Source organism: Lissotriton vulgaris, chromosome 12, assembly GCF_964263255.1.
Source record: "Lissotriton vulgaris chromosome 12, aLisVul1.2, whole genome shotgun sequence".
Lineage (NCBI taxonomy): Eukaryota > Metazoa > Chordata > Amphibia > Caudata > Salamandridae > Lissotriton > Lissotriton vulgaris.
Genome location: NC_141700.1, coordinates 88,332,596 through 88,347,703, shown reverse-complemented (window position 1 = coordinate 88,347,703; position 15,108 = coordinate 88,332,596). Strand labels below are relative to the sequence as shown.

Sequence of the window (15,108 nt, the reverse complement as noted above, 5' to 3'; positions counted from 1 at the left end):
AGAGACAGCAGTTTTAGCAACAGTTGGGCAATTTCTCAGGGGAACGGCTTTGGTGCAACGTTTGAATAGAGTCTGCTAATGTAGGACTTCGAGCGAGGCCACAAAATGGCGTCGGTCAAGTCGAGCAAGTGAAAACGCGTAATGCAAATGATCAAAATAGCGAACAGTCTTTCACCTCCTGTGGCGGTAGGTCAAGGTGTTCCCCAAGGCTTGATACTTGCTCCCACACTGTTCAATCTCTATTTAGAACCACTGGGAAATCTCCTAAGTAAATCCGGGATTCACTATCATCTTTATGCTGACGACACTCAACTCTACCTCAAGATTGCCTCTACTCACGATCTCTCCATCCTAAGCTCCACTCTCGACTCCATTCAAAACTGGATGTCAACTCATCAACTGATTCTGAATCCCTCCAAAACTGAATTCCTCCTCTTCTCCTCCTCACTCTCTCCTCCCCCGGTTCAATCATGGATGGATCAGATGAATCTACTAAACAATAAACCCATCATTGTCGACAGCGCCAAATCCCTTGGTGTCATACTAGACAAAAAACTTAATCTAATTCCCCACATCAATTCCATTGCGAAATCAGCTCGATACCAACTGCGCCTTCTTTGGGGAATCCGTCGCTTCTTCGCGGAGCGGGACCTTATAACCCTGGTGCAAGCACTGGTCCTCTCCAGACTCGACTACTGCAATTCTCTTCTTACTGGCCTCCCCAAATCCCACTTGTCCCCACTTAAGTCTGTTTTCCACTCAGCAATTCGTTTCATTTATGGGGCCAAAAGAAGCGATCACATCACACCGATGTTATCTACCCTCCGCTGGCTTCCCTTTGAGGCTAGAGCTATCTACAAGACCGCTTGTATCACCCACAAAGCCCTGCACTCCTCTTCTCCTCTCTACCTGGCGAATAAACTGAAACTCTCTGGAGGTTCTAGACCTTCACGCAATGCGGAGAATCTACTGCTTGAACCTCCCACTTTCAAGAAGGAAAGAACGATGGCCCAAACTTTTTCAGGCAACGCAGTGAGAATCTGGAACTCATTCCCGCCTCAGCTCCGGACCACCGCCTCCTCCCAGGCCTTTAAAAGGGACCTCAAAGCTCTCCTCCTCCGGAGACACCTCCAAAAGTAACTCTCTTTTATCTGAAGGAAGATCTCCCACTACTGATAATTTCTACTTCTCATGTCCATGGAAGTGCCTTCCCAGTGTGTTCTTGTGGTTAGAGTGTTTGCCTTTTATTGCAGTATTATCCATGTACTTGTGTTTGGTACCCTCTTGCAACTTGCACTCACCACTTTGCCCCTGTAACACACGGTTTGCTTCCTCTCACATGTTTTTTACCTTTGATACTTGCACAAGTGCCACTTTTGCCTACGTAATCGTTTGTTCTTGTGCTTGAGTGTGTAACATATATTGCAGTATTATACCGCAAATTATACTCTATTTTCTCTTGTAGCCTGCACACTTGTCACTTTTTCCTCCTGTGCACTTTTTATTACCTCATGTATTTTTGGTAGCCCACATTTTTACTACCTCATGTATTCTTGGTTGCTCACAATTATCACTTTACCGTATGTAACGTAACGTATGCCTCTGCAATCTGTTGCTCGTGTAATGTTCTCAGTTTGTATCTTTTCTGTTCCTATTGTGAAGCGCTCTGACACCTTCGGGTAAAGTCCGCGCTATATAAAATTGCATAAATAAATAAATAAATGCGGTACATGTTAGAACCCTAAATTACTGCAAGGTGGGTGCGTGTTAGTGTTTGCGTACTTGTGGTAAGAAATCTAGATACATCATGCTAATTCTAAATCATCGATTTATATGCGGCGCGGAACCAAAAATCAATTCCGGTTCCTCACCTGTGCCCCACGCATGTAAGAGCGTTGCGTGGGGAGAGTGGGGGTTTGCTGGCAATTCCTACGATGACTGAAGATAAGAGCGGGGGAGGGGCTGCCACCACCGCCAAAACTCTCCCCAAATCTGACCGCCCCCCTGCTATGCCACTGTATCAGAGCATTTTACTTGAGCACCAGTTGCATTCCAGACCACATTCATTTTGTTCCGTATGGAGAGATAAAGTAATTTGCCCAGAATCACAGGATGCTGAGTGTCCCTGCCGAGACTCGGACCTGGTTTCCCAGTTTCGAGATCGACCGCTCTACCCACCATTAGGCCACATCCTCAGAAAGTTGACAAAGTGGTTTCTCAACAGAAAAGTCTTAAGTTGCTTCTCGAAGGGAAGGATGTCTGGTACCATTCTTAATTTGTTGGGTAAGGCGTTCCAAAAAGTGGGAGCAGCTGTGGAGAAAGACTGTCTTTGCGCCACAGATAATTTCGTCGGTTGAAGCAAGAGAGAGGTTTCATTTATAACAAGAGACAGAGCTGCTCTAATTGTGGGGGGCGGGAGGGTGTCTCCGCATGGGGCATGACATGGATAAAGGCAGAGCGGGTGGGCGGCAGAGGGCCAGCCGCCCACCAGAGAGAGATGTGCCGGGGGCACAGAGAATGAGAGACAAGCGTCTGGGATGTGCGGGAAGGGAGCGCCCCTCCAGGGATGAAAGGGAGAGAATAATTGGGGAGGAGGCATGGATTGAGCTGGGGTGTGAGGCCAGGGCAGACACCCCTTGTGGGTAAGGGGGGGGCGGAGTGTTTCCATGCAGGTCTCAGCAAGTCTACGCGGGGTGGGTGGGGAGATTAAGGAAAGGGTACCGAGGCCGCTTCATCTGTACCAGTGCTTTCCAGAGCTTTAGAAGGGTGCTTCTGTAGAGCCAAGACCCCAGATACACAGCATTGAGGGGAATATCTCCTCCAGATACGCCGTGGCTGGACGTGGGAGAAAAACCCATTAGCGTATTCGTCTGAGCTATAAAGACAACCAATTCACTCATTCAAATAAAATGAACAATAGGGGAAGATAGAATAAAAACAAATGTGCTAATGATTAGTCCTGACCTTTGTGGGTCGGTGTGTTTATCAACTGGTAAGATATTTGAATGAATATTTTTACAGAACAATTAGATAAAATAGAAGCATCTGTGTATACAGCTGGGCGCCCAGAAGTGTGTAAAGCATTTGTGAACACATACACTAATTAAGTGACAACACTACAAACTGACACCACACAGGTTGTATATTTATAAAAATAAGTATCTTTTATGTAGTTACCACAAGACCATAAAAGACAAAAATAATCCACAATACTATTAGAAATCAAGAGTTCTATCAAAGTCCTGTGTGAATCGGTAGCCCTGTCCGGCTACAGCATTGCTGAAATAACACAGAGTCTAACAAATCCAGCGGACCGCGTCGGTCCGGGCCCACTCAAGTGTCGACAGGCTCGGTCACAGTACCTTTACTTGTTGCGGCAGGCACGGACGTGCGAGCTGGTTCCAGCGTTTGTCACGTTGCAGGACGCATTGTCCCTCGATGCGGTGCAGGCAACGGCCTGTTGACTGAGTCAGTGGGTCCAAGGCGTACTTTGCCGGGCAAGAAGGGGCTTTGTTGCGGTGCGGCGACACAGCTGGATTGCGAGAGCTGGCGTCGATCAGTCCAGACAGCGGTACGAGTCGGGTGGTTCGTCGCGAATGGTGCGAGCGGTGCCCAACTCTGATGCGTTCACAGGACTCTTAAGTCCGCAACAGGGATCGTGTAGTTCAGACCAGTTTGATTTGGTGGAGCGAGCCGTTGCACGTCGCGTTGTCCACAAGTCACGGTGCAGGCAACGGCTCGGTGACGGCATCAGGATGGAGTCTGTGAGCTCAGAGCTTCCATTGTTCGATGCGGACGTTGTTCGATGCGGTGCCTACAGGACACAGGGCCGGTCGTGAGAGTCGGTCACAGCTCCCTGCCTCTGTAGCCACTGAAACAGTGTTCCCAGCAGCAATCCACAAAGGCTGGTGAAGTCTACTGGTCCTGAGACTCCAGTCAGGGGGAAACCTCTTTCCCAAGCCCTTGGAGATCCTACACAAGTTGAAATAAAGCACACAAAGTTCCTTTCTCCTTCCTTTGGCAGTCAGACAACCACTGCAGGCCAATCCCCCAAGCAGCACTTCAGCTTAGGGATAGTCTCTCCTCAGTTTCTTCAGGTTCCTCTCCTCAGCAAAGGTTTCTTCTTGTAGTCCAAAAGTGACCTAACTTCTTGGGATCAGGGTCCCAATATTTATACCCCAAAATCCTTTGTCCTCTGAGGGCAGAGGAGCCTTTGCCCATCCAAAACCGTTCTGGAACACTCTGTTTACATGACTCCTTCTTTCCTTTCACAGTGCAGGGCAGAAACATCAGATGCCCCACGGGAGATGGAGCCAGCATTGTGGAGGGAAAGCACAGCAGACCTGGAGCACTTTGATGACATGATTCCTTCTCTCCTTTCACAGTGCAGGGCAGAGACATCAGACGCACCACAGGGGGTGGAGCCAGCACTGTGGGGGGCAGGCACTGTCCTATTTAGGACCCAGGTGCAACTCCTCACTACCACCAAGATGCAGATCTCTCTATTCACCACTAGGCTGACTCATTCTGTCTCCTGGAATCCCCCAGCCCTGTCACTCAAACTCCAGACAAGGAATACACAACCTAGCAGAGGCAAGCCTGGATAGTTAGACAAGAAAATACCTACTTTCTAAAAGTGGCATTTTCAAACACAGAATGGTAAAACCAACTTCACTAAAAGATGTATTTTATCATTCTGAGTTCAGGCTTACTAAATGCGAATTTCTACTATGTTCCCTGTGTCAGTTAGGATTATAAGATGTAATAATCTAACTGCCCATTCTGGCCTATGGAGAACAGGTTGCCTTGCAATAGTGAAAAACGAAAATGGCTGTAATTTACTATTAGGACATGTCGCACAAATCAGGGCTTGTCCTACCTTATACTTACAATGCACCCTGCCCTTGGGCCTACCATAGGGGTGTCTGTTATGAGGAAAAGGGAAGGTTCAGGGACTGGCAAGTGGGTGCACTTGCCCAGTCAACATGGCAATACCAGACTGCACACAGGCTCTGCAATGGCAGGCCTTAGACACATTTTAAAAGGCTGCTTCTGTGGGTCGCACAACCAGTGCTGCAAGCCCACTAGCAGCATTTGGTTTACAAGCCCTGGGCACACTTGGTGCACTGTACTAGGGTCTGACCAATAAACCAAATCAGCCAATCACTAATCCATACATCAATTTACAATAGGGAGAGCATATGCACTTTAGCACTGATCAGCAGTGGCAAAGTGCCCAGAGTCCTAGAATCAACAAAAACAGGTCAGACAAAATACAGGAGGAAGATAAAAAGTTCAGAGATGACCCTGCAAAAAGGGCCAAGTCCAACAGTGTTCTTTTATTAAGGAAGGAGGTGGACCATTATAACACTGGGCCAGTAAGGCCCATCCTTCGTTCCAGTAGGGACAGTAGGTTGTCATTCTTAACTGCATCGGAAGCGGAGGATAAGTCCAGAAGTATCAATAGGCATGATTCGTTGTGGTCTAGCATTTGAGCGTGTCATCCAATATGTGGGTGAGAGCAGATTCCGTGCAATGACCTTGCCGGAAGCCAGATTGGTGTTTGTCTAGGAGGTTGAAATTCTCTATGTGATTACATTTTTGTAGTTGTACACATTTTTTCCAGCAGTTTTGCTAGAGTAGGAATGTTGGTTATCTGACGGTAGTTGTTTAGATCTGAGGGGAGGGAGTCAGATTTCTTCAGTATAGCTGTGACCTGCCCTACTTTAAGACAGTCCGGTATGGAGCCTTGTCTCCGAGAAGCATTTACAATCTTCGGCCATAGGGGTATGATGGAGGTTTTGAGCATTTTGAATAGGGAAGCAGGTAGGGGGTCAGAGAAGTGATTGGAGGGGTTAATCTCTAGAAGAGTGTGTTAGATTTCTTGTTCAGGGTAGGGCAAGAAGGCGCGCCAAGAAGGATTGTTTTGGGGGGTTTCTTTCAGAGTACTAGAATGGACCTTGATCTGAGCGTAAAATTTAGTATCCTGAGCAATAGGTTGTGGAAGGAACTTCTTGGATTGGATGTCGAGTTCAATAGATTTTGTTTTTTCAAGGAAGAAATTGGCAAGCTGATCGCAGTTAGGAATAGCCGGATTGGGAGAGGTGTGGCGCCGCGGCCAGGGCGACTGATGCTAGAATCTGGGGATCACGGTTCGATCCCCGGCTCCGGCGGCAGGCTAGCCCAGCACCATGTGACTTTGGGCAATAGCTTGCTTAATCTTCCTGACGCCCCCCAGCGCCTAGAGACCCTTACGGGTGATTGTTTGCGCTTTACAAAATGTGGATTTTATAATGTGGATTGTTAGGTTCCACAGATTTAGGCGTATTGCGCGCTTGTTGTTTAACTATTTCGAATAGTTTCTTGGGGCGGTTAATGGCTTGCTTCAGCTGAGTTTGGAAAAGTCTGCCTTAGCCTTTAGGATCTTTCTGTTGGATGCATTCCTCAGTGCTTAAAGGTGATATAGGTGATCAGTGGAGGGTGCTGATTTCCATAGTATCTCGGCTGATCTTAGCTTACGCTGGTCAGAGTTCAGGTTCTCGTTGAACCATGGTTTGGAGATTTTGGAGGAAACATCTTTTTTCTTGGAGGGGAGCTGTAGAGTCCATAATTTCAAGCATAGTGAAGTTGTAAAAGACCGTGAGGTCATGGACGGCCAACCATGTCTATCTTGGGGGTTAGGGCAGAGAAGCATTGGTTTACTAGGTCAGTGGGGTTAATATTTTGTATATTCCTTTTCCACTGTTTTGTTTTTGGGTGTTGGCCCCTTTTTGTAGCTACCTCAATATTGATGGAGAAGAGAATGCTGTAATGTTCTGTCCAATCACATGGGGTGATGGATTCTAGTGATACAGTGTTCGTTTTCGCTATGACAAGGTCTAATGTCTCTCCCTTGTTGTGGGTTGGACTATCGCAGAATTGAGAAAGATCCTGATCTGACAGAAAAGATTTCAGACTGCTTACAACACTGGCAATACCCTTGTCATCGGATATGTTGATAAGTTCAGGCAGTAAGGGTGATTATTAGTTATTTAGATGTATCAAATAATTTTTATAAGTAGTTAAGCCTTTATATTGGCACTAAAATGTTTGGGGGTCGTTCTCATGAACATATGAGGGTTGGAAGTGTGGCTTTTAGTCCAAACGGTGGTGCTCATTTTTGTCCAAGGCACTTTAACTGGAGGCTAAGGTTCCTGTTGCTGTGCGGCCCCACACTGGGAATTATGCCCTCTCCAAACCTAAGTTCTGCATAGAGGTCAACCTGTTTCTAGCGGATTCCGCCTCTCTACCGGCATTCATTAGGACAAAAGGGATCCCTATGCCACTCTTCCTTGCTGTCACAAAGACCCCTGGTATAACCACCGTACTTAGTGTTTCTCCACCTGTAAGTATTGTGCAGTCCAGTACACTTACTCATCAATGAAATCTGTAAGTGGAAAGAATAAAAACAGTGAAAACAATCTGTACAGTAGTACACCAACAAACACATAAATAATACAAGTGAAGGACAAATGCTCTCAGTGATAACTTCATTATACAGCCAATTAGGTGCGACAAGGGTGTTCTGTAAATTATCGATAATACACTCTTATATTTGGGCAGACAATGGCCCTATCTCTTTAATCAAGAACACTCAATGGGAATATCTAATATCCAAACATACTGTGCCTATGTATCATTGCTATAGTGAGCACATCTGTCAAGAAATGGCATGGTGGCACGACGTGCCCCACACCGTACTCAGTCTTGTGCGTATCCTGAAAGTGCTTACAGGGTCCTACACATACCTCCACTCAGCACACCATACCGAGTTTATTGAGATGTTTGTCGGTGTATTACTGTTTGTCCTGATGAATGCCGGTAAAGAGACGGAATCCAGCAGAAACATGTTGACTTCTGTGCAGAATAGAGGGGTGGAAAGCGCTTAATTCACTCACGCCACCCCATTCGAGGGTATCTGCACACCCTTTATTTACTCCTGACAAGGGAATCGAGGAATAAAATTGTTAAGACTATATCTCTTAGTCAGTTTTAACACTAATCGTCTGCTGTTTAGGATCCTTTTCTTTTCCTGTTTCTAATTGTTTGTATTGTCTACCCGTCCCTATTGCTCCGTCTCTAGCGTTGGTCTGCGCTGAAGCATTTAGTAGCAACCCTATGATGAAGCATGCCACAACTTGTGGGTGAGGGCAGTTTTTACAAAGTGGATGTTCTCCAGGCATAACTTTATACATACTTAAAATTTGCGATTTGTACTCCCCTTACTTCCTTTTGTGTCTATATACCGTCTTGGAGGAGGACGAAGTAAGGTGTTTTCCTTTCCCCCCTTTTTCTTGTGTATAGTCCAACTTAAGAAGACCAAGCTACTGATACAACAAAAAACGTTGAATACTAAACATTCATAACTCCTTGTCGCGAGGGTTGTCACCTGACGTCACAAAAGACAAAACCGGAAGTACAGCCGCACAGTGTTTAAAATTCACGCCAGCAGTCCCAGGTCCACAATTAACTAAGTAGTTTAATAGATTACAAGGATAGAATTAGGGTTCAGCAGGTAATGTGTCCTACTTAAGGGACGGTGTATGCTAGTTGAAAGCGATGACTAGAGCACGCTGCTGACTCGCAGGGCATACGTTAGTCCTTCTAGGACATATATCTATTTATTTATTTATTTATTTATTGAACTTGTATTGCGCACAGCTACCCGCAATGGGTTTCCCGGCGCCAGGGACAGACTGAAGAAGAAAACAAGCAATTGCTGAAAGAAAAGAAAAACAGAACCGAAGAACTTAGAACAGAAGAGTCTTCAATTTTTTGCGGAAAGCAAGAAGACTAGTTTCTGTTTTTAGCGCCAACGGGAGAGCATTCCACATCTTAGGTCCTAGATATGCGAATGAACGGCCTCCCATTTTTGCCAGTCGGCTTCTAGGAATCACAAGATTGCCATTGTTGGATGACCTAAGAGAGCGGCCAGGCTGATATGGCTGGGCAAGATTGTGCAGGTAGATGGGAGAAAAACCCTGACGAATCTTAAATAGGAAGCACAAAGTTTTGAAGACCACACGATCAGAAATTTTTAACCAGTGAAGGTCACGCAAAGCTTGCATTGCGGACGTTCTACGTGGAACATTGCGCAGCAGGCGAGCAGCTGAGTTCTGTACAACCTGGAGTTTATTGATTGTGGCTTTATCTGCTCCTAGATAGAGCACATTGCCATAGTCGATGCGGGACATCACAAGGGCTTGTACGACAGTTCTTCGAGTGGACTCAGGCAACATCCATATGATCTTCTGCAGCCAGCGTAGAGTATTAAAACAGATTGCAGCGACCTTAGTCGCCTGCTGCCTCATCGAGAGTTTATCGTCGATCAGGACACCGAGGTTACGAGCAACAGGCACGGGGGTAGGCAGCGGACCCATATCACTGGGCCAGTGTCTAGAGCCCCACAGATCTTTGTTTGCCTAGTATGATCACCTCGGTCTTGTCACCGTTGAGCTTTAGCAGATGCGCTTGCATCCAAGCTGCAACACGAGAAAGGCCAGTTTTAAGGGCAGAAGTGTCCTGAGCCCTGCTGCTAGACAAAGAAAACACAATCTGCGTGTCGTCTGCATATGAGTATATAGACAGACCGGCGTCCTCTACGATAGAAGCAAGTGGTCTGATGTAAATATTGAACAACAGAGGGCTCAATATAGACCCTTGAGGGACGCCGTAAGCAGAGGAGTGAATCGCAGATTCAGCTTTGTTTGAGAAAACCTGAAAGGTGCGCTCATTGAGAAATGAGGCCACCCAGGCAAGCGCTGGTCCAACAACACCAAGGGAGCAGAGAGACTCCAATAAGATGGAATGGGACAAGGTATCGAAAGCAGCGCTTAAATCAAGAAGAATAAGCGCAAAGGTCTCACCGCTATCGATACCGTGTCGGAGTCGCTCAGTCACCCCAAGGAGTGCGGATTCTGTGGAATAATTCGCGCGAAAGTCTGATTGGGATGGATGAAGATATCCCACGTTTTCAACAAAGTCATTGAGCTGGGTGTTAACATGGCGCGCCAATATTTTGGAACAGGCTGGCAGCAGGGATATAGGCCTGAAGTTGGCAAGATTTGTGATGTCAGCACCAGATTTTTTTAGCAGGGGGACGACCATGGCATGTTTCCAGTCCTGTTCCACCCGAGATTCAGTGAGAGAGATGTTAAGAAGCCTCATTAGGAATCTCCGTGGTTCAAGGTCAAGTTGTTTCAGTATCTTCATAGGGACTGGGTCCCGCGGGGAACCTGACCTGATGCTTTTTAAACAAGACAGGAAGGAGTCATCATCAAATGGTGTCCAGTTGTGAATGAACTCAGTGGGGGAGACGAAAGCATTGCAGAAAGAACCGGGTTGAGAGAGATCAATTGGAGGTGGAAGGGAGGCCAAAGATTGATAAATGCCCTCAACCTTGGATATAAAAAAGTCTGCAATGGCATTACATTGTATACCATCTAAAGCCGGCAGCGCGGGAGTGGTATCAGCTCCTGTGAGTTTCTTAACTGTGGCAAAGAGAGTCCGGGGACAATTTTGCACTGAAGTGATTGTGGAGGCGATGTAAGAGGCCTTAGCACGTTTACAGTTTGCGTGATAGAATTTTAGTTCTTCTTTGTAAATCACTTTAGAAGGAGCGGAGTAAGACATCCTCCACTTCCTCTCCAGGGCTTTACATTTGGCACGTTGGATTTTCAGCTCATCCGAGTACCAAGGTGCTGGTGGGCGCAAGGATCTACATTTGCTGCTAGACCGAGGAACGAGAGCCGACACTGCATCTGTCAACCAACCAGAAATGGGAGCATTCAGATTCTGCTCAGTGTTGATAAAGGATGGAATTGTCTCAGTCAGACGCAGATTAAAAGCGGCTACATCAAGTCTGTCCCAGCGATAAGATGATTTAATTTCCTCCACGTAAACACTGGCTGAGTATAGACCAGGTGGTAGCACGAAATGTGTCGTATAATGATCAGACGAGCGGACGCGCCGAGTAAGTGCAGTCAAATGAAAGAGTAGAAATGATTGGATCCAAGAGATGACCAGCAAGATGAGTAGCTCCGGAATTACAAAGTTTGAGGTTAAAGACCTCAAGATCAGAAAGAAAAGATTTATTGAGGGGATTATTGACATCGTCTAAATGGATGTTTAAATCACCGAGAATGGTGAAATTATTCGATTTTAGTAGTGATAGGCAATCAATGAGTGAGGTAATCCATGACGCGACCGGGCGGCCGATAAATTAGCAGACCGGAGAGCGTCATTCGAGGATTAATCATGAGTTTAAACAATGCTGCCTCACTACCTGGAAGATGTAATAGTTCCAGTTTACATTGGTAAATAGATTTAAAAATGATTGCAATTCCACCACCTTTACCTGAGGGTCTATCCTGATCCAGCACAACATAGTTGGGAGGAATAGCTGCAGCAATGTCCGGACCCGAGCTGGCGTGTATCCAAGTCTCGGTCAGGAACAGAGCGTCAGGGGATTCCTCAGTTATGAAATCGAAGATGTTTAATTTATTCTTAGGAAGCGATCTACAATTTAGGCTCCAAAGATGGAGCGGGGAAGGAGAAGAAGTATGACCCTTGGTAGGCTTCCTTTTTCCCCTATAATGCTTAACGCTCTGTTGTGTCTTAGAGAGCTGCATTTTGCCAGTAGAGAAGCCACAGCCATCACATAGGAAGTAATGACGAGGCAAGATGCATGAGGTGCAGGAGGTGGGGGTGCAGGGTCGCAGTGAAAGTAGTGCCGTGGAAGAGTAATATACGCGACCATCCAGAGTTTGCCTACCTGAGGACATGATGGCAAAGGGCTGCCCGTCCTGCAGCCCGTCCTCAGCGCGGACGGGTGTAGACGGGCTGGACTCTGGCGTGACTCCGGCGCGGGTCCGGTGCATCCGCTGATCGCGTCCGCTGCGCGGAGGAGAGTCCATCCCCTTATGTACTGGCCACTCGAATGAGTGGAGATGCTTTCCCCACCCAAGATGGCCGCCGCACTTCTGCCTGTCCGGGAGAGAATCTCCCCAGCCCCAAAATCGGCTGGAATGGAATTAGGAAGCAGGGCAGTGTGGGGGTAAGTGAGTAGAAGTCACTGGTTGACTTGTTTTAATTAAAAACGATTTTCGATTTTTTTAAAAAGATTATTAAAAATTAGCAGCAGGAAATCTAAGTGCTTCGAAATTCAAGCAGAAAGATAAAAGAATGCAGCACAACCACAACCTCCCGGCTTCCGCCTCAGGAGGGACTCACAAACACAAACAGCTAGGATTGAGCCTGGCTCCCAGTGCCCCTTATGTACTGGCCACTCGAATGAGTGGAGATGCTTTCCCCACCCAAGATGGCCGCCGCACTATGATCTATAATGATGGTAATCTTTTTGTGGTGGTCTTACACATCCTGCTACATAACCCTACCTTCGGACTGCAAACACATTTTGGCCTATGTGCTGTACATGGACTTTGGTGGGCGGATTGTACAAACTATCCAGATTAATGGACACATTGGCCTTGTTCAAAGTGTATAATGTTTTTAAGCTGTTAAACACGTTTTGTGTGGCGGATAATCTTTTGAAACCAAGTGTTTCAAGATGATCATTGGTTTCAGATCAAAGGCGCACACATGGATGTCCTGCAGCGTTTACAAGGCTTAATACTCTGGTGGTAAAATTTTGCTAAAGCAACTTTGTCTAAAAAGTAGCTTTTATCCTCATTTATTTGAAAATGTGTGTTTTGCACTTGTACTAAAATAATAGTTTAATTATGTACAGAGTGTTAATGTAAAGCTGTTCCTTGGGTGTTGATGTATGCTTTCATTTATTACAGGTACCTTGGATTGAGGTGGACTGGAATACTCTGAGAAGCCCTGTACGCTAAAGAGTTAGCGGCTACATTCAACCATTAAAAATTATTTGTATGGGGTGTGTCAAAAAGGTTAAGCTGTAAGCAATATTTTAACGTGTATTTTAATATAAACCTTAGATCCAGGGGTCATCGTTGCTGTCTTTTTGTAAAATTATGGCAGTGGCAGCTTCAAATACGCTACGAAAGGGATTCTTGTTTGTGGTTTGGTTAAAACAAAAACAGTATTGCCGTTATGTTTAGCACATTCATGGGAGGGTACCTTTTTAAGGTGTATTTTTGACTCTATTTAAGGTGCAGAAATGGGTGTCCCACTTAAACCAAGTCTGTGTATAGCATGTTACCAAAATGTTGAGTTGGAAAAAAATGTAATTAAGTCCTTAAATTAAAGACTTTTACGACATAGAAACCATCTTACTATTATATGAAGAATATTTTGGTGTGACATTTTTTTTGCCCAACTGATGTAAACTTTGCCATTTAAAAAAAAATAAACTAAAATATGAGACTTTCTAGTTTTGTTTTACTTTTCGAGCCCATTCAAAAAGTAAATGAATCGGCCTGCATACATAATGTGACAATTTTTAACGCAACCTATATTTATCTGTAGAAGAAAATTGAGCCTGGATCTTTTCTATGCCCTTTTGATATAAAGTATCTTTGTGGTAAGGTTCATGTGCAAGTTCCAGGGCAAGCTCCTGTTTTTTTTGTATTTCATTCTGGGACGTGTAGTTCATATTGTGTAGGAGGATAATCAGGACTACAAGTCCCGAAAGCATGTTAAAAACAGGCATGGGTGAGTTATTTATGGATCTGGAAAACACAAGAGCTTTCTGTAACAGTGACCAGCACTTAGGATGAGAAATTGTCCGCCTGTCTCACTATTTAACTGTCGCAGGTGTGTCCTGCCAGTACTTATTTCCAGGTATCACGAAACAAGGGAACCCGTAATAGTGGCCAAGGACCGCGGGTAGTACTACTTATTTTTATTTAACAAAGGTCGTAGGCTTTAGTAATACTCGAAGGAATTTTCACAGGCTTGAAATAAGGACTGTTTTTTTTTTATTCTTCAGTGTCCAGCCGGACATAGAAGTGTTTATTTTGAACATAAATTAACGTTATATACAGAATAAAGTGAGACAAGTCACACATTAATAACTGGGCACAAGCCTGTACCAAGTCAAAGAAGGACAATACAGGGGGGAAAAATAGAGAGGAAAGAAATAACAGGCAAACGTGGAGAACAGGGTGGCTTATAGTACAATTGAAAATTCAAATAAGCTCAAACCCACAGTAACTGCCATAGAAAATACAAATCATAGAAAGAGCAGTACTGCACAAACAGTCGACGAACGTTTCGATCCCTATCTCCAAAAATATAGTGGGATCATCTTCAGGACTATAATGAAGAGCTTTGACTGATTGGTCGAGTGAGCCTGTAAGGTTTAAACCGGAAGAATGAAGAAGGGGAAACAAAAGGAAAGGTTTCTCATGGATTATTTACATAGTAAAAATTGGACCGACCAAATTGGTTTTGCCATTAATCCTTCCGGATGCCTACGCAATTTTGCTAGGCTTACACGGTAAACTCAGCCACTTTAATTCCTTTTCATTATGTAATCTGTTATTCCTAATTCTCACGTTATAACTCCTTCCTTATAGGATATAATCCGCGTCAACTAATTGGAACTTGAACGCCACTGATGCGTGACAGCCACGTCTTGCCTACGGTGTACCGTCCGATGAAACCGGAACGCGATTTTTTGCGTCACGGTCAGTTCACAATCTTGACGATAATTTACCTCACCACCACGTCAATTTTTGCTCAAACACTGCGCACTCCGTCACTGAGCACAAAACCTTAGTGCACAACGTGGCATGCCCCACATAAATCGGCAAGTTTATACACTCCAAAAATGAGCACATCGCCACCCGTGCCCTTTGGAACAAAAACTGCATGTGCACTTGCTGCACTCCACATGTAAAGAGTGGCTTCTGACTAGCTGTTTAGCTTTTTACTATGTAAATAATCCATGAGAAACCTTTCTTTTTTTTTCTATGGCAGTTACTGTGGGTTTGAGCTTATTTGAATTTTCAATTGTACTATAAGCCACCCTGTTCTCCACGTTTGCCTGTTATTTCTTTCCTCTCTATTTTTTCCCCCTGTATTGTCCTTCTTTGACTTGGTACAGGCTTGTGCCCAGTTATTAATGTGTGACTTGTCTCACTT

General features: G+C 45.2%; 1 protein-coding gene across 2 annotated transcripts in view; it reads left to right on the top strand.

The window, feature by feature from the left end:
* The window catches only part of POLE4 (DNA polymerase epsilon 4, accessory subunit), a 32,777-nt gene extending 19,384 nt beyond the window's left edge, over positions 1-13,393 (top strand). For both annotated transcript variants that reach the window (XM_086947303.1, XM_086947302.1), the window contains one exon: positions 12,843-13,393. In XM_086947303.1, coding sequence (XP_086803429.1) covers positions 12,843-12,856 — 14 coding nt within the window. In that variant the 3' untranslated portion in view covers positions 12,857-13,393. The remainder of the gene's footprint in view (positions 1-12,842) is intronic.
* The last annotated feature ends 1,715 nt before the right edge of the window (positions 13,394-15,108 follow it).